Consider the following 19,322-nt stretch of genomic DNA (forward strand, 5'->3'; position numbering starts at 1 on the left):
TCAACTTTTCCCCATTTGGTATGATGTTGGTTGTGGGTTTGTCATATATGGCTTTTATAATCTTGAGATATATTCTGTCTATGCCTAGTTTGTTGAGGGTTTTTATCATGAAAGGGTGCTGATTTTTAGCCCTGATTTATCTTTATTAATGAAATATCTTTTGCCTATTTTTAACTTGGGTTGTTTTTCTTTTACTTACTGTATTATTAGAGTTCTGTATATATTATGGATATAAGGCTATTGTCAGATATATGTATTGATAATATTTTCCTCTGTAATGTGGTTTGCCTTTGCATATTATTTTTGAAGTCTTTGGAATAACAGTTTTTAATTTTAATATGTCCAGTTTATTCATTTTTTTCATCTATGGTTAGTGCTTTTTGTAGCCTACCTAAGAAATCTTTGCCTATCTTTACAAGGCTACAATATTCTCCTATACCTTCTTATTGAATATTTATAGTTTTAGCTTTTGTGATAGGTCTGTGATATATTTCTAGTTAATGTTTGAGGCAGTTAAGGGTAGAGGTTCATTTTTTTAAAAAAATGCAGACATCTCATTGTTCCACAACTATACGCCTAAAAGGCTGTCCTTTCTCTTTGGAACTTTTGTTAAAAATCATTTGATCAAATATGTATGATGCAATGAACCAAATATTTGTATCCTGCCATTTTCCTCATTCATATGTTGGAATCCTAACTCCTGATGTGATGGTATTAGGAAGTGGGGTCTTTGGGAGGTAATTAGGTCATGAGAATGGAGCCTTCACCCTCGTGAATGAGAGTGGAGCCCTCACGAATGAGATTAGTGCCTTTATATAAAGGGACCCCAGAGAACTCTCTCTTTACATGAGGATACAATGAGAAGACAGATGTGTGCAAACTCAGAAGAAGGGCCTCACCAGAACCCTACTATGCTAGCACTCTGGTCTTAGACTTCTAGTATCTAGAACTGTAAGAAATAAATTTCTGTTGTTTATAAACCACTCAGTCTGTGATACTTTGTTATAGCAACCTGAACTAAGACATGTGGATCTGATTCTGAACTGTATTGTGTTGCATTGATCTATACTTCTGTCCTATGTCAATATCAGTTTTGATTACTATAACTTTCTAGTAAGTATGGAAGTTCAGTAGTTTAACTCTTTGAACTTTGTTTTTCTTTTCCAAAATGGTTTTGGTTGTCTAGGTCCTTTGTATTTCCATATGGATTGTAAAATCAACTTGCCAGTTTCTATTAATACCAAAAAAGCCAGCAGGGATTTTTTTCGGTTTTGAATTGTATCTTTAGATAAATCTGAGGCAAGGGATATAATCTTGACTGGGAAAGAAACCAGCTGACCACATACTCTGCATTAAGTCCTTCCTTGAAGGTTAGAGCATTTCTATATGTACTTCAATTATGTTGGTTGGTAGTATTCAGATTTTCTATATCTTTACTGAGTTTTTTTTGTCTATTCTACTTATTACTGAGAAAGATAGGTTAAAAATATATAATTATGTGTCCTGTGAGGAAATACCAGAAAAAAAAATGAAAAAAAAATATATAATTATGACTAGATTTATCTGTTTTTCTCTTTAGTTATGTTAGCTTTTGCTTTATGTACTTTAAAGGTATGTTGTTAGGCACATATATATTTATAATGTTTATATCTTCCTGATGTATATTGATATTGACTCTTTTATCATTATGAAATGTCCTTCTTTGATGCTAGAAATAATTCTTATGTAATCTATTTTGCCTGATATTAATATGGCCCCCTCCAATTTTCTTATAGTCATTTTTTCACTATATATCTTTTCCCATCCTTTTATTTTTTAACCTATTTGTGTCTTCATATTTCAGGTATCAAATGTGTCTGTTGGAGTAATACTGAATTATTTGAGGGAAAATATAGGGACTTTGTGACTATTATCATTGGAGGAAGCTGGGTAAAGGGTACATGAGAACTTCTGTAGTATTTTTCAACTTCTATGTGAGTCTAAAATTATTTTGTGTGTTTATAATGTTGTTGTTAGGTGGTTTTTTTTTTTTTTTTTTTTTGTTTATTTGTTTGTTTGTTTTTGTGGGAGTCAGGGTCTTGCTTTGTTGCCTGGGATAAAGTGATAGAGTGTGGTGTTGTGATCATAGCTCACTGCAACCACATGTTCCTGGGCTCAAGTGATCCTCCTGCCTCAGCCTTCCAAGTAGCTGGGACTATAGGCACAAGCCACCGTGCCCAGCTGATTTTTTCTGTTTGTGGTAGAGACAGGGTCTTGCTCTTGTTCAGGCTGGTCTCGATCTCCTGACCTCAAGTGATCCTCCTGCCTTGGCCTTCCAGAGTGCTAGGATTACAGGCGCAAGCCACTGCACCCAACCTGTTGCTGCATTTTTAAGATGGCTTCTTTGAAATTCTTCTCTTATAATTCCAACATCTGTGTCATTTCTGCATTGTTGTCTATTGATTGTCTTTACTCATCCAAGCTGAGATTTTTTCTGGTTTTGGGGTATGATGAGTATACTCATTTTGGATTGTATCCTGGACATTTTGAGTATTGTATCATGAGACTCTAGTTCATTCTTAAATCATCTACGTTAATAGTCATTGGGGAGGGAGGAAAGGTAATGCTTCTTTGCTGACATTCACCTTGTATAGGACAGGAATGGTCAACAGGTTTCACCGCATAGTTCTTGTGGCTGCAACCCCTAGTGGGGGAAGGGAGGACCATCTTCTCCACTCTCATTTTGGTGCAAGGATGATCACCAGGGCTTCATCCCACAGCTTACACAGTATCCAATTGAAAGGATTTCATCCTGCAGGACTGTTATCTTCCCAGTCGTTTGGTTAGAGAGAGTAGGTTTTTCTTGGGGATTTTTTGTTGCTGTTGTTGTTCTATGCCTCTTGACAGTTCTAGGTTGTGTGTTGTTGTAGCACCATGGTGGCAAAAAGTCTTGAGGGAATTTATTACCTGGTCATTGCTTAAGACCTGAGGTCTCAGCCAGTTTGCCTTATTTTCTTTACATTTCAGAGTGTTCTGGTAGTTGCTTTTTGGCTTTGGTACAAGGTTTTTGGTTGTAATTAGCAGGAAAAATTGGGTGAAATGTGCTTACCCCATCTTGTCTGGAAGTTGGTAGTTTTTAATATACTATTAATAATTTCTTTGTGTTGTAATTTTATTTACTTGCCCTGTTTATTTTGTTTTTCAGGCAAATGAAGATAAAACAATGTCTGCCAACCTAAAATACCTTTCCTTGGGAATTTTGGTCTTTCAGACTACCAGTTTGGTTCTAACGATGCGTTATTCTAGGACTTTAAAAGAGGAGGGACCTCGTTATCTATCTTCTACAGCAGTGGTTGTTGCTGAACTTTTGAAGATAACGGCCTGTGTTTTGTTAGTCTACAAAGACAGCAGTAGGTATCTAGGTTTTTTGTTTTTAATCAATGCAATTTATTTAGTTTACATAGATATGTAAATGTATATTGGTAACTACACATTTGAACTCTTGCATTATCTAATGCTCTAGTATTAGGGACATTTTGATATTGTAAAAAATGTATTAAGGCAATTTAAATCTAGTAATAAAGACATTTTATCTTAATCTGTATCATGATTCATGTCTTTTGGTTAATGCTGTAAATATGAAACATAGTTTCTTGCGTTTATAATAATTTGAGAATAAATTTTATAATTATGTGACTATTAGAACTTTAGAGGGAAACAATAATTCTTTGCTAAAGACTTTTTATTTTATTTGCTTCATTGATTAGTCCAATAGTAACTACTTTTATATAGTTTTTTAAAATAGTTTCATTGAGATATAATTCGCAAACCATACAATTCACACATTTAAAGTGTACAATTTAATGATGTTTTGGTGTATTACATTTTTAAACTTTTTAAGTTGTGGCAAAATGTATATATATAATGTAAAATTTTCCATTTTCACCATTATTAGTGTAAAATTCATTGACATTAATTACATTCACAATGTTGTACAACCGTGACCACTATTTCCAAAACATTTTCATCACCCTAAACAAAAACTCTGTAACTATTAAGTAATAACTCTTCATCCTCCCTTACCCTCACCTCCCAGTAACCTGTAATTTACTTTCTGTCTCTATAAATTTGACTATTCTAAATATTTTATATAGGTAGAATCATATGTTTGTCCTTTTAGGTCTGGCTTATTTCATTTAGCATAATGTTTTCAACTCATGTTGTAACATGTATCAGAACTTTATTCCTTTTTATGGCTGAATAGTATTCGTGTGTATGGATATACCACATTTTGTTTATCCATTCATATGTAGTTAGACACTTGGGTTGTTTCCACCTTTTGGCTATTGCGAATAATGCTGGCATGAACAATGAGTAATGCTGCAATAGATGTATAAGTATCTGTTGAGTCCCTACTTTCATTTCTTTTGGGTATATATAGGTGTGGAATTGCTGGGTCACATAATAATTCTATATTTAACTTTCTATGGAACCATCAAACTATTTTCCACAGCAACTGGACCATTTTACATTCCTGCCAACAACGTACAAATGTTATAATTTCTCATTCCTCACCAATGCTTATTTTCCATTTTTTAAAAAAATTATAGCCATTCTAGCAGGTGTAAAGTAGTGTCTCATTATGGTTTTGACTTGTGTTTCTCTATGACTAATGGTAATAACTTTTCATGTGCTTACTGGCTATTTGTATGTTTTCTTTTGAACTACATCTGACATTATTTGCTAATAGATTAGATAAGTGAAGGTCAGGAAAAAGGAGAAATCCAGTTTGAGGAATAACTTCTGGATTTTTAGATTAAATTACTGGGTGAATGGGTACTGCAATGAATGATATAAGAAAGATAGATTCAGGGGAAAATTAAGGCTTCTCTTTAGACCTTATTAAATTTGAGACACCTATAAAACATCCCAATTGAGATGTCAAATAGTAGAGTCTATGAATGTGGAACTCAAAGATTTGTCATTTTGAAGTTAATTGTTGGGCCGGGCGCGGTGGCTCACGCCTGTAATTCTAGCACTCTGGGAGGCCGAGGTGGGCGGATCGTTTGAGCTCAGGAGTTCGAGACCAGCCTGAGCAAGAGCGAGACCCCATCTCTACTAAAAATAGAAAGAAATTATATGGACAGCTAAAAATATATATAGAAAAAATTAGCCGGGCATGGTGGTGCATGCCTGTAGTCCCAGCTACTCGGGAGGCTGAGACAGGAGGATCGCTTGAGCTCAGGAGTTTGAGGTTGCTGTGAGCTAGGCTGACGCCACGGCACTCACTCTAGCCTGGGCAACAGAGTGAGACTCTGTCTCAAAAAAAAAAAAAAAATGAAGTTAATTGTTGGGTGAGATACCCTAGTATATATTAGAAAAGAAGGTCAGACTGAGCTCTGTCACATTCCCAATATTTAGAGGTCAGATTCAGAAGGAGGAATTAGCAAAAGAAGACTAGGAAGGAGTCACCAGCCAGATAGAAAGAAAACCATGAAAATATAATAGGAAAACTGAGAAAGTAGTGTGTTTGCTTTTAAGGTGTAGATGAGAGAAGTATCCACTCCATTTAACATTGTGGAGCTAAAGATATCTTTGACACAAATAGTTGCATTGTAGAGAGATGCAGCAAAACCAACATTCAGTGAATCAAAGCACAAATAGATATACCATACACAAAAATAAATTCCAAGCGGATTAAAAATTGACATTTAAAAAGTAAAACTTTCTGACCGTGGTGCTATGAATGATTTCAAATAAGATATGAAAGGCACCAATAAGACTTCTGGCAATAGGCAGCAGAGTCATGGTTGCTCTCCTCTGAGCTGTGCTGAGGTTGCAGGGGCCAGCTACATGGGGGAAGGCCTCTCCATGGGCTGTGGTGCTGCAGTGGGCAGGAGAATCCTATGAGGTGGGTGGGGAGCATGTCACCCACCTCAAAGGAGAAATCACCAGACACAGACATTGAAAAATTCCAGATGGTCTACAGTTTTGATGCCATCAGAGTCTTTGGGTACATCTTTTAGCTGAAGGTGGCACAGACTGCCCTGACAGTGGTGGCCTTGCCACCAGGTTTCTATTGGTGCTCCCAGGGCCTCATGACTCTCAACTCCCTGTGCCTCCTGAGCAGGATAGCTGACTTCACCCCGGCTATGCTCAGCTGGATGAGCTATTTCTTCCGGAGACTGGTGGGAATTCTGTATGTGAGCGCGTCTGGCACCGTGCTGCAGGTGGCTCAACTAACCTACCTGGCGGTAGGACACATACTGTCCTGTGGCAGATGGGATGCCCTTGACAGAACCGAGGAACAACCTCAGGAGCTGTTCATGCATATCTAGCAGTACAGTGGAAGGCAGACCTTCTACCTCATTCTGCACTATGGGACACATCCTGAACAGAGAATGTTTCTCACAGGTGTTTGGGATGCTGGACACACGCAAGTTAACAACTGGGAGCCAGGCCTCTGGGTGGCCCTGAGCTGCCTGGATCTCTGACAGGAAGACTGTGGGTGTGGGTAAGGTTGAAGAAGGGGATCAGGCACCTGGAGAGTTTGCCAGGGCCCCTGGGATCTTGTCTTTAGGGATAAAGAAATCCATGAGGCAGAAGCTGGTAATCAGGTTTAGGAAAAAGGCTTTTAGTGCAAGTTCTTACTGGACTTGTGTATGACATTCAGTCAGATAATGGCCAGAAGTTTCTGTTAAGAGCCAGTTCTTAGAGGAAGCTGTGCCAAGTCACCCAGACAGTCCGCTGCTGTGAAATTGGAAGACAGAGGTGTGGTAGGGGGAGTATAGGATTTGGAGTCAGAAGTCTTGGGTTCTGTCAGTTATCAACTCCCTGTCCTTGGGCAAGTTACAGAGTCTCACTGGTTTTCACATCTGTAAAATAGAAAGTCCTACCTGTCTCATGGGATGGGTGTGAGAATAAACAATAAATGTCAAGTGTGTTGCAAACTCAGTAGCCCAGGACAAATATTCAGTGTTTGGTCAGAGGTTAGGGCTTAGTGAAAGGCTTCCAGGCAGTAGTGATTTCCAGAGCCCTGTGCTATGCCCCTTCATGTATCCAGGAGGAGAAGGGATTGGGGTGAAGTCTGGATCTTACCAGAATAGTAACTGCACATTGACTCAGGCAGGATGTCATCCAAGTGAGCACAACACCCCAGCTAAGATTTTGCTTACCACCCTAGGGGGTTATTACATTGGAAGGCTTGACAGTCTAATAAAGCCAGATCATGAGGCTGAGGTGGGAGGATCACTTGAGCCCAGGAGTTCCAGCCTGGGTGACAGAAAAAGACCCTGTCTCCTAAAATAAATAAAGGAAGGAAGGAGGGAAGGCAGGCAGGCAGATGGACTATAACAACAACAAAAAAGGCACAAATAAGGCCATAAAGGAAAAAATAGATAGATAATTTGGGGTACATTAAAATGAGAAACATCTATAAATGAAACCAAGTGAGAAGACAAGCCACAGATTGAGAAAAGATTTATATCACATGGAATCACCAATATTTAATAACCAGAATTACAAAGAATTTCTAAAACTTAATAAGAAAAAGACAACAACTCAGTAGAAAAGGAAACAAAGGATATAAATAGGCAATTCTTGGAAGAGGAAACCTGAATGGCCAATAGATATATAAGATGCTCAACCTCACTGGCAATCAGGGAAATCCATTAAAACCAAGAGACACAAATTATCCTCAGATTGGCAAAAATAAAAAGTCTTAACAATACCAGGAATTGGCAGGAAGGTGAAACAGACCTTCCCTAAAGTGCAAGTGAGAAAAATATGTGATAGCATTCATTATTTAAAATTTTAATTTAAAAATTTAAAAATGTGTCAATATTTGAGATTTTTTTTCCTAGTAAAATTAGGAAAAATCTTTGGTAACTTTTAGTTAACAATGTTTTGACTATTATTTTGGAATGGGGAGATGGTGAGTATCAGGTAGCAATCTTTAAAGTTTTTTTCATTTCAAAAGACTTTTCATAATCAAAGTTTTCCCATTTTATTTTGGGAGAGAAAATCATCAACAAAGTGTCATTGTTGGTAAAGTGGTAGGGTTCCTTGGAATTTCTTTCTTAAGGGGTTTGTATGTCTCTTAAAATTCTTTGGACATTTTTTGTGACTGATACTATAGGTTGGCTAGTTCAAAATCCATTTCTAGTCCCTTTCTCCCTTTCCTGTCTCTAATATGGAGGAAATACAGAAAAGACCCATCTTCCTTGCAGCTAGAGATAGCTATGCAACACAGTTCATATGTTCAATAAGAACCAAGATGACTGCCAGTTTCCTCTACTTCCTTCTTGCTGCCTGAAACAAGAACCAGAGGTGCAGCAGTCATTTGGTGACCTTGTTAGGATAATCATATAGACAATAGATAAAAAGTATGAAGGTAAAAAGCCAATATATATATAGTATTGTATATGAAAAGATCTTAGAATAGTGCCTGTTATTATTCAGGAATATATCAGGTACATTTTGGTTTCAAAAAAAATCAGACATTACTATCTAATATATATTTTACAATACAAGAATTTTCTCAAGATCATATTGCAGAAAATTTTAAAGTCAGTTATTCTCTAACACAGTTATTTAGTTTTATTTTTCTGCTCTCTTTTTTTTCTAAATATGTTTCTCTTGGACATAGTTTTAATCACTGCAATATAGAAACAAGCTTAATTTATAGCAGCATTGTGTTAACAGGAAAGAGAGAAATTCTGCTCTAGTATTTGATGACCCAACTGAACCCAGAATATTAGTTTCAGCCTTTCTTTCCATCACCAGAGTGGACCGCAGTGGTTGGAAGGTTTCCAACAAAGATATTGGAAGGCCTTTAAAAGGTAGTGTTGGCCGGGCGCGGTGGCTCACGCCTGTAATCCTAGCTCTCTGGGAGGCCGAGGTGGGCGGATTGTTTGAGCTCAGGAGTTCGAGACCAGCCTGAGCAAGAGCGAGACCCCATCTCTACTAAAAATAGAAAGAAATTATATGGACAGCTAAAAAAATATATATATAGAAAAAATTAGCCGGGCATGGTGGTGCATGCCTGTAGTCCCAGCTACTCGGGAGGCTGAGACAGGAGGATCGCTTGAGCCCAGGAGTTTGAGGTTGCTGTGAGCTGGGCTGACGCCACGGCACTCACTCTAGCCTGGGCAACAGAGTGAGACTCTGTCTCAAAAAAAAAAAAAAAATAAAAAAAATAAAATAAAATAAAAGGTAGTGTTACAGATCCATGCAACCAGGAAGGGGAGGGCACCGCTTTGGGTTCCCCTTACCCCTGAGGTCTCAGGGTGGGAGAAGTGGAAGAAGAACAAGCCTTCTTCCAGACTACTGGTTGGCAGCCTGTGCCAAAGCTAATCTGTTTTGTTTTCGAGTCAGTGACAGTCATTTTTAAGAGTCGGTTTATTTGCTTCCAAGATCCACCTCCCTACTCCTCTCAGAATCCTTTGACCCAAAGGACTTTGTCCTTCTTTTCGCAGCTGGACACTGTGGGTACCTTCTGCAACTTGCTCAATGCAGGGTCGCCACGAACTTCCAATTTGTAAAAAACACAATATCTGCAAAGCACAAGAAAGTAAAGCATGATTAAACGAAATATGCCTATAGACAGAAAACCTGGATCCCAGAGCTGTTGTAGAAATTTTAGATCTGGACTCATGATATATGAGACAAGTCCCTGTGGGGTTGAGTTAGTGTTAGTTGGAATTAACTAACCAACCAAACCCACTCCCTAATTGATTTACCTACTACTTTTATGATTAAAATCTCACAATTATTAAGTGGTATGAATGGATGATGATATATGGAATATACAAAATACAAATTTTTATAATGTTACAGTAAAGTAAGAATATTTGGTTGATAAATTAATACTTTGAGCTTTTGGTTATTATAAATATATATACATGTGAGTGTGTATATATTTAGATACATGCATATAATCAATTTGATTATATATCAGAATGAAAGAATATGGGGATAATGCTCTTCTTAATATGCTATCTTACAATATTTAACATTAGAAAAATTAGCATCATAAAGGTATATTTTAGACCTAAACATATCTTACCATATAGCTCAGTTTCCTTTTTACACAGGTGAGAAAACTGAATCCTTGAGAGAGAGAGGATATGCAACTCATTCAGAGTTACTTAATTACTAATTTTTCCCATTTATTGTTTTTTCCTAGAATGTAGTCTAAGAGCACTGAATCGGGTACTACATGATGAAATTCTTAATAAACCTATGGAAACACTTAAACTTGCTATTCCATCAGGGATATATACTCTTCAGAACAATTTACTCTATGTGGCATTGTCAAATCTAGATGCAGCTACTTATCAGGTACTTAAAATATATATCTTTCTTTCTTTAAAAAAATTTTATTGATACATAATATGTGTACATATTTATGGGATACATGTGATATTTTGATATATGCATACAATGTGTAATGATCAAGTCAGGGTACTGAGGATGTCCATTACCTTAAACATTTATCATTTCTTTATATTGGGAACATTTCATATCTTCTTTTCTAGCTATTTTAGAATTTATAATGAATTATTATTAACTATAGTCCCCCTACTGTGCTGTTAAACACTAGAACTTATTCTTTCTTTCTTCTTTTTTTTTTTTTTTTGAGGGAGTGATGAGGCCTGCCTCCAGTACAGGCTGGTCCCATCCCCCTAGTACTAATTCTTTCTATCTAACTGTATGTTTGTATTCATAAACCAAGCTCTCTTCATCTTTCCTTCCTGCTTTCTTCCCAGCCTCTCAAAACCATCATTTGACTCTTTACCTCCATGAGATCAACTTTTTTAGCTTCAACATATGCATGAAAACATGTCTTTTTGTGCCTGGCTTATTTCACTTAACATAATGACCTTCAGTTCCATCCACGTTGTTGCAAATAACAGGATTTCATTCTTTCTTTTGGCTGAATAGTATACCTTTGTGTATATATACCACATTTCTTTATCCATTCATTCATTGGTAAGACACTTAGGTTGATTGCCTATCTTGGTTATTGTGAATAGTGCTACAATAAACGTGAGGGTGCAGGTATCCCATTGATATACTGATTTCCTTTCCTTTGGATAAATACCCAGTTGTGGGCTTGCTGGGTCATATGTTAGTTCTATTTTTAGTTTTTTGAGAAACCTTCATATTGATTTTCATAGTAGCTATACTAATTTACATTCCCACCAACAGTGTATAAGTTCCCTTTTCTCTGCATCCTTGGCAGCATGTTATTTTTTGTCTTCTTGATAATAGCTATCCTAACGAGGTGATATCTTATTGTGGTTTTGATTTGCATTTCCCTGATAATTAGTGATGTTGAGCATTTTTTCAAATACCTCTTGGCCATTTGTATGTCTTCTTTTTATAAATGTCTATTCAGGTCCTTTGCTTGCTTTTTAATGGGATTATTTGTTTTTATGCTGTTGAGTTGTTTGCAATCCTTGTATATTCTGGCTATTGGTCCCATGTTGGATGAATAGTTGCAAATATGTTCTCCTGTTCTACAGGTTGTCTCTTCACTTTGTGGATTGTCTCCTTTGTGGATTGTCTCCTTCTGCAGAAACTTTTTAGTTGAATATAATCCCATTTGTATATTTTTTTCTTGTGCTTTTGAAGTTGTAGCCATAAAATCTTAGTCTAGATCAATGTTCTAAAACATTCCCCCCTCTGTTTTCTTCTATTAGTTTTATAGTTTTGAGTCTTACGTCTTTAATCCATTTTGAGTTGATATTTGAGTATGATAAGAGAAAGGGGTCTAGTTTCATTCTTTTGCATATTGATATGCAATTTTCCCAGCATCATTTATTGAAGAGGGTGTCCTTTCCCCAGTGTGTATTTGTGGTGCCTTTGTCAAAAATCAGCTGGCTGTAAATACATGGATTTATTTTGGGGTTCTCTAATTGTGTTCCACTGGTCTTTGTGTGTATTATTATACCAATACCATGTGGGTTTGGTTACCATAGCTTAGTAGTATATTTTGAAGTCAAGTAGTACAATGCCTTAAGCTTTATTCATTTTGCTCAGGATTGCTTTGGCTATTCAGGATATTTTGTGGTTCCATATGAATTTTAAGAGCATTTTTTTCTATTTCTGTGAAGAATATCATTGGTATTTTGATGGAGATTGCATTGAATCTGGAGATTGCCTTGGGTAGTATGGTCATTTTAACAATATCAATTCTTCTGTCTCTGAACATGGGATATGTTTCCATTTGTTTGTGTCCTCTTCAATTTCCTTCATCAGTGTTTTGTAGTTTTCCTTATAGAGATCTTTACCTCCTTGGTTAAATTTATTCCTAGGTTTTTTTTCTTTTGTAGCCATTATAAATAGCATTACTTTCTTGATTTCCTTTTCAGCTAGTTATTGGTTTATAGAAATACTACTGATTTTTGTGTGCGGCAACTTAACTGAATTCATTTATCAGTTCTAAGAGTTTTTAGGTGGAGTCTTTAGTTTTTTCTATATATAAAATTATGTTGTCTGAAAAGAGGGACAGTTCGACCCCATCTTTTCCAGTTTGAATGCTTTTATTTCTTTCTCTTGCCTGATTGCTCTGGCTAGGATTTGCAGTACTATATTTAATAGGAGTGGTAAGAGTGAGCATCCTTGTCCTGTTACAGTTCTTAGAGGGAAGGCTTTCAGCTTTGCCCTATTCATTATGAGTTAAGCTATAGGTTTGTTTATATGGCCTTTATTACGTTGAGATATGCTCCTTCTATGCCTAATTTGTTGAGAGTTTTTATCATGAAGGATGTTTTAAATTTTATCAAATGCTTTTTGCATCTATTGAGATGATCGTATGATTTTTGTCCTTCATTCTGTTGATGTGATGTGTCACATCTATAGATTTGCATATGTTGACCCATCCTTGCATCTATGGGATAAATCCCACTTAATTACAGTGAATAATCTTTTTGATGCTCTATTGGATTCCACCGACTACTATTTTGTTGAAGATTTTTGCGTCTATGCTCATTAGGGATATTGGACTGTAATTTTCTTTTTTTGTTATGTCCTTGTCTGGTTTTGGTATCAGGGTTATGCTGGCCTTGTAAAATGAATTAGGAAGAATTCCCTCCTCTTCAGTATTTTGGAATAGTTTGAGAGGAATTGATTTTAGTTCTTCTTCATAGGCTTGGTAGAATTCAACAGTAAAGTCATCTAGTCCTGAACTTTTCTTTTTTGGGAGACTTTTTATTAATGATTCAATGTCATGACTCATTATTGGTCTATTCAGGTTTTCTATTTCTTGTGGCTCAATCTTGGTAGGTTGTGTCCAAGAATTTATCCATTTCCTCTAGGTTTTCTAGTTTATTAGTGTAGCTCATAACAGTCTCTAATGCTCCTTTGTATTTCTGTGGTTTCAGTTGTTATGCCTCCCTTTTCATTTCTGATTTTATTTATTTGGGTCTTCTCTCTTTTTTTCTTGGTTAGTTTAGCTAATGGTTTGTTGATTTGGTTTATCTTTTCAAAAAACCAACTTTTCATTTCATTGATCCTTTCTATTGTTTGGTTTTTTTTTTTTTTTTCCTTTTTTTTTGAGACAAAGTCTCACTGTATTGCCCAGGCTGGAGTGCTGTGGTGCTAACGTAGCTCACTACAACCTTGACCTCCCAGGCTCAAGGATCCTCCCACCTCAGCCTCCTGAGTAGATGGGACTATAAGCATTCATCACCATGCCCAGCTAATTTTTAAATTATTTTTTGTAGAGACAGGGTCTCACTATATTGCCCAGCCTGGTCTTGAACTCCTGGTCTCTAGCAGTCCTCCCACCTTTCCCTCCCAAAGTGCTGGAATTACAGGCATGAGTCACTGCACTTGGCTCTTTGTATTGTTTTTTTGGTCACCATTTTATTTAGTTCTGCTCTCATCTTTATTATTTCGTTCCTTCTATTAATTTGGGGTTTAGTTTGTAATTGCTTTTCTAGTTACTTAAGGTACATCATTAGATTATTTATTTGAAATCTTTCTACTTTTTTGATATAGGCATTAAATTTTCCTCTTAGCACTGTTTTTTCTGTATCCCATAGGTTTTGGCATTTTGTGTTTCCATTTTCATTTGTTTTGTTGGTTTTTTTTTTTTTTTTTTTTGAGACAGAGTCTCGCTCTGTTGCCCGGGCTAGAGTGCTGTGGCGTCAAGCTCACAGCAACCTCAAACTCCTGGGCTTAAGCAATCCTTCTGCCTCAGCCTCCCGAGTAGCTGGGACTACAGGCATGTGCCACCATGCCCAGCTAATTTTTTTCTATGTATATTTTTAGCTGTCCAGATCATTTCTTTCTATTTTTAGTAGGGCAGGGTCTCGCTCTTGCTCAGGCTGGTCTTGAACTCCTGACCTCAAGCGATCCTCCCGCCTCAGCCTCCCAGAGTGCTAGGATTACAGGTGTGAACCACTGCACCCGGCCTCCATTTTCATTTGTTTCAAGAAATTTTTTGTCTTCCTTCTTAATTTCTTCATTGACTCAATGGTTGTTCAGGAGCATGTTTTTTTATTTCCATGTATTGGGAAAGTTTCCAAAGTTCATTGTTATTGATTTCTAGTTTTATTTCCTTGTGGTCTGAGAAAATACTTGATATGATTTCAATTTTTAAAAATTTGGTAAGAATTGTTTTTTATCGTAACATATGTACATGGTCTATTCTGGAGAACGTTCCGTTTGCTGATGAGAATGTGTACTCAGCAACTGTTGGATGAAATATTCTGTAAATGTCTGATAGGTCCATTTGGTCTAATGTGCAGTTTAAATCCAGTGTTTCTTTGTTGATTTTCTGTCTAGATGATCTTTTTAATGCTGAGAGTGTGGTGTTGAAGTCTCCAACTGTTACTGTATTGGAATCTCTCTCCCTTTATTTGACTTCTTTTTGCCAAGTTCACTGCATAATGTTCTGTGAGCAGTTTTTCTCAGTTGTGGCACTATTGACTTTTTTTTCAGGATTTTGCTGTGTTACCCAGCCTGCACTCAACCTCCTGGGCTCAAGTGTCCAAAGATCCCTGATACCTAGTAGGGATTCCCAAGACTAGCATTGACTGGAGCTTTAGATCCCAGTTCCTGGCCAGGTACAACCCACTAAACATGCCCCTGGGATCTTTAAAATACATTTCTAATAGTCCTTTTAAGAAACATGCAAACATATTGCAGCACAATTTACAACAGCCAAGATCAACCTAAGTATCCATCAGTGGATGAATGGATAAGGAAATTGTGGTACATATACACAATGGAATATTATATAGCCGCAAAAAGAATGAAATCCTGCCATTTGAAACAACGTGGATGAAACTGGAGAACATCATATTAAGTGAAATAAGCCAAGTACAGAAAGACAAATCTTGCATGTTCTCACTCATGTGGGAGCTAAATATTAAAAACAATTGATTTCATGGAGACAGAGAGTAGAGTGATGATTACCAGAGGCTGGGAAAGGTAGCAGGGAGTGGGGGATAAAGTGCGGATGGCTAATGGGTGCAAAAATACAGTTAGGTAAAATGAACAATATTTGAAGGCACAACAGAGTGGTTATAATCAACAGTAAGTTAGGGTATACTTTAAAATAAGCAAAAGAGTGGAATTAGAATGTTCCTAACTCAAAGCAATGTTAAATGCATGAAGTGATGGATATTCTAATTACCTTGATATGATTAATTCACGTTGTATGCCTATATCAAAACATCTCATGTACCCTATAAAGATATACACCTAATATGTACCCATAATAACTAAAAATTAAAAAACATAAACAAACAATAATATTGCTGTTTTCTTTTTCAGGTCACGTATCAGCTGAAAATTCTTACAACAGCATTATTTTCTGTGTCTATGCTTGGTAAAAAATTAGGTGTGTACCAGTGGCTCTCCTTAGTAATTTTGATGACTGGAGTTGCTTTTGTACAGGTAACTATTCAAGATGAGTATATCTTTCGTTTTTTATCACAGTTTCAAAACCTTATTTATTTTGCATGGAGAACCTATTATTTGTTGAAGCAAATAAATGCTTATTCCTCGCAACTGACAGATATATTTTAGGGGTTTCCTTTGTGTGAGATACTACATTGGAACTGTAAGTGTCACAAAGAAATTAATAAAAATAAAATGATATTACTTAAAGAAATGAACAATCTAGTTAGGGAAATAAGAACTGCATTCTAAATAAAGCTGATTTTATCGGATATTTGTAGCAGTTGAAATTATTAGTCTTTTATTGTCTCTCAGCTACCCTGATACCATTCTTTTCTGGTCTTATATCTTTCTAGTGATTGCTTATTGGCTTCCTTCTTGGGCTCATTTTCCTTGATACTCCCTTAGATATTGTGGTTGCTTGTAGACCTGTTATTTTTTTTCTAATTTGTGTCCTTATTTTTGGAGACTTCATACATTCTGGAGGTTTTTATTAACACATATGCTGACAATTCCTCAGTTTGTGTCACCAGCTCTGGTTATCACTTGTACTTTCAGATTTGTGTATCTAAAAGTCTCTTGGATATCTTCACTTGGTTGTTTAATAGGCCTTATAAACTCAGCATATCTAAAATTAAACTTTATCTCTTCCCTATAAAACCTATTCTTGTTTCTATTTTTCCAATCATTATTTACTCAACCTGGGAGCTGTCCTAGATTCTTTCTTCTACCTGTATATCCAATCAATAAGTAAGTCCTTACTGATCCTGCCTTCTAAAACTTCCTGATTTGGTCCTTGTCTGTCTCTCTACCCTCACTTCCCCAGTTCATCCTTCCTTGTTTGTCATGTTATCTTTTCCTCCTAACATTATTTCTACTCCAGTTTTACCATCCCTCCAAATCCAGCCTCCACTTAGTTACCACTGTGGTCTGTCTAAAAACAAATCCAATCATATCACATTCCTGCCATTCAGAAGGTCCCCATCACTTGCCCCAGAGTGTGGTATGTATATCTTAATAAATATTTTTAATATTTATTTATTTAAATGGTATTATAATAGTATAAATGTCCTATCAAACTCATTTTTATAAATATTGCTTAGGATAAACTAAAGTAGGTATTATTTCAAAAAGCATAGTATCTTAAATTGAAATATCAAGTAATTAATAGTTAAGGTGGAACATAGGTTTGATAAAACCATGAAAATCACAGGCAAATAACTGAAGCTTTAGGAATAATGGTCCAGATGTGGTGGCTCATGCCTGTAATCCTAGCACTCTGAGAGGCTGAGGCGGGTGGATTGCTTGAGCTCAGGAGTTTGAGACCAGCCTGAGCAAGAGCAAGACCCCATCTCTAGTAAAAATAGAAAAAAAATAGCTGGGCAACTAATAAAAGAAACAAAAAATTAGCCGGGCATGGTGGCTCGTGCCTGTAGTCATACCTACTCGGGAGGCTGAGGCAGGAGGATCGCTTGAGCCCAGGAATTTGAGGTTGCTGTGAGTTAGGCTGACGCCACGGCATTGTAACCTGGGCAACAGAGTAAGGCTTTGTCTCAGAAAAAAAAAAAAAAAAAAAAAAAGGAACAATAACCTACAGGATAAAGCCCAGAATGGTTAGCATAACACACTGACCCTTCCATAATGCACCTACAGCTCCAGGCTCATTTCTGCTGTTCCACACTTCACAATCTGAATTTCTAAAACTGAACTGTTTGTAGAGATTATTTTTTTTTTTTTTTTTTTTTTTTTTTTTTGAGACAGAGTCTCGCTTTGTTGCCTGGGCTAGATTGAGTGCCGTGGCGTCAGCCTAGCTCACAGCAACCTCAAACTCCTGGGCTCAAGCGATCCTACTGCCTCAGCCTCCCGAGTGGCTGGGACTACAGGCATGCGCCACCATGCCCGGCTAATTTTTTGTATATATATATATTTTAGTTGGCCAGATAATTTCTTTCTATTTTTAGTAGAGACGGGGTCTCACTCTTGCTCAGGCTGGTCTCGAACTCCTGACCTCGAGCGATCCACCCGCCTCGGCCTCCCAGAGTGCTAGGATTACAGGCGTGAGCCACCGCGCCCGGCCCTGTAGAGATTATTTTACCCATCTGTATATTTATGCATCCTCTTGTGCCTACAATGACTTCTCCCTGGCTAACTCCTACTCATTTTTTAAGACTCAATGGAGGTGTTACCTCTGCCAGAATACCTTCCTAACATTGCAGGCTTAGTATTATCCCTTCTTCTCTGCTACCATAGTACCTGTACATATCTATTTTGGGTTTTATATATATACATATATAATTTGCAGGGGAGTGGTGTTTTTCTGAAACAGAGTCTTGCCCTGTTGCCCTGGGTAGAATACAGTGGCATCATCATAGCTAACTGCAACCCCAAACTCCTGGGCTCAAGCAATCCTCCCTACTGCACCTGGCCTCAGGTTACTTATACTTAAATGCTTGTTTATGTGTCTGCTTTATCCCTACAACTTGAGTTCATAGAAGGCAGCAGCTGTATTTCACTGCTCCTTCCATTTCTAGTGCCTAATCAGCAAAATTTAAACATAATTTAAGATCAGGAAAAACAAATGACATTTGTTTTTACATGATTAGTTGTCAACTGATTTTATACACTGTAAGTACAGATCACTTTTGGGAAACCTTCAGGAAGGAGGTTGGATTTAAATTAGGTTTTGAAAGATAATAGTTATCATGAAATCTGCATGTTGAATACTTATTACATACTTATATGCCAGGCACACCATTCGGTGCTTTTCCTGTATTATCTCATGTAATATCTGCTTAAGGTAGATATTATTCTTCCCAACTTATAGAAGAAGAACTAAAACTCAGAGAGGTTAACTAAGTTGCTTAAGATCACAGATCTAGTAGTGGCAGAGCCAGAATCAAAACTCCTTAAAACTTTTTTCACTGTTGTCTTGCAGTAGGTCTGAAGCACCAGAAAAAGCATTATAGCAAAAGGATGGTTAAAAAAAAAACAACACAGGTGTGCAGCTGTGGATAAGCACAAGATAAGTTAAGGAATGGTAATCAAATTTGATTGGAACAAAGAATTGACAAAAGATGTGGTAAAAGATGAAATTAGAAAATACAGATTGGTACCAGTTTATATGTGGTCTTCAGTATTGAGGTAGGAGCTTAGACTTGATGGCTTTTGGCTTTGAGGCCTCACTGGAGATTTGGAAGGGAGACAGGCATATCAGAGGAATCCTGTTGGCGTGCAAGGCAGATTGGTGGGGAGAAAGACTAAAGAAATAGAGAGCATAATGGGGACCTAAACTGGCCAGTTAGTAGGTTGGAATATCTCAGAGTAGTGACGTAAGAGTGGTTACAAGGGAACACTCAGTATGAGTTTGAGACTAATAAATATCATAGGGAATGGAGACCAAGGAAATTTATGTTTGAATTGTGATTTTT

General features: G+C 36.9%; 1 protein-coding gene across 1 annotated transcript in view; it reads left to right on the forward strand.

The window, feature by feature from the left end:
* Positions 1-19,322, forward strand: part of SLC35A3 (solute carrier family 35 member A3) — a 54,280-nt gene that overhangs the window by 23,217 nt on the left and 11,741 nt on the right. Inside the window, exons 3-5 of the mRNA XM_069478274.1 lie at positions 3,185-3,389; positions 10,166-10,320; positions 15,769-15,891. Of these exons, the coding sequence (XP_069334375.1) occupies positions 3,203-3,389; positions 10,166-10,320; positions 15,769-15,891 (465 nt within the window). The 5' untranslated portion in view covers positions 3,185-3,202. The remainder of the gene's footprint in view (positions 1-3,184; positions 3,390-10,165; positions 10,321-15,768; positions 15,892-19,322) is intronic.

The sequence above is a fragment of the Eulemur rufifrons genome, chromosome 8, assembly GCF_041146395.1.
Source record: "Eulemur rufifrons isolate Redbay chromosome 8, OSU_ERuf_1, whole genome shotgun sequence".
Classification (NCBI taxonomy): Eukaryota; Metazoa; Chordata; class Mammalia; order Primates; family Lemuridae; genus Eulemur; species Eulemur rufifrons.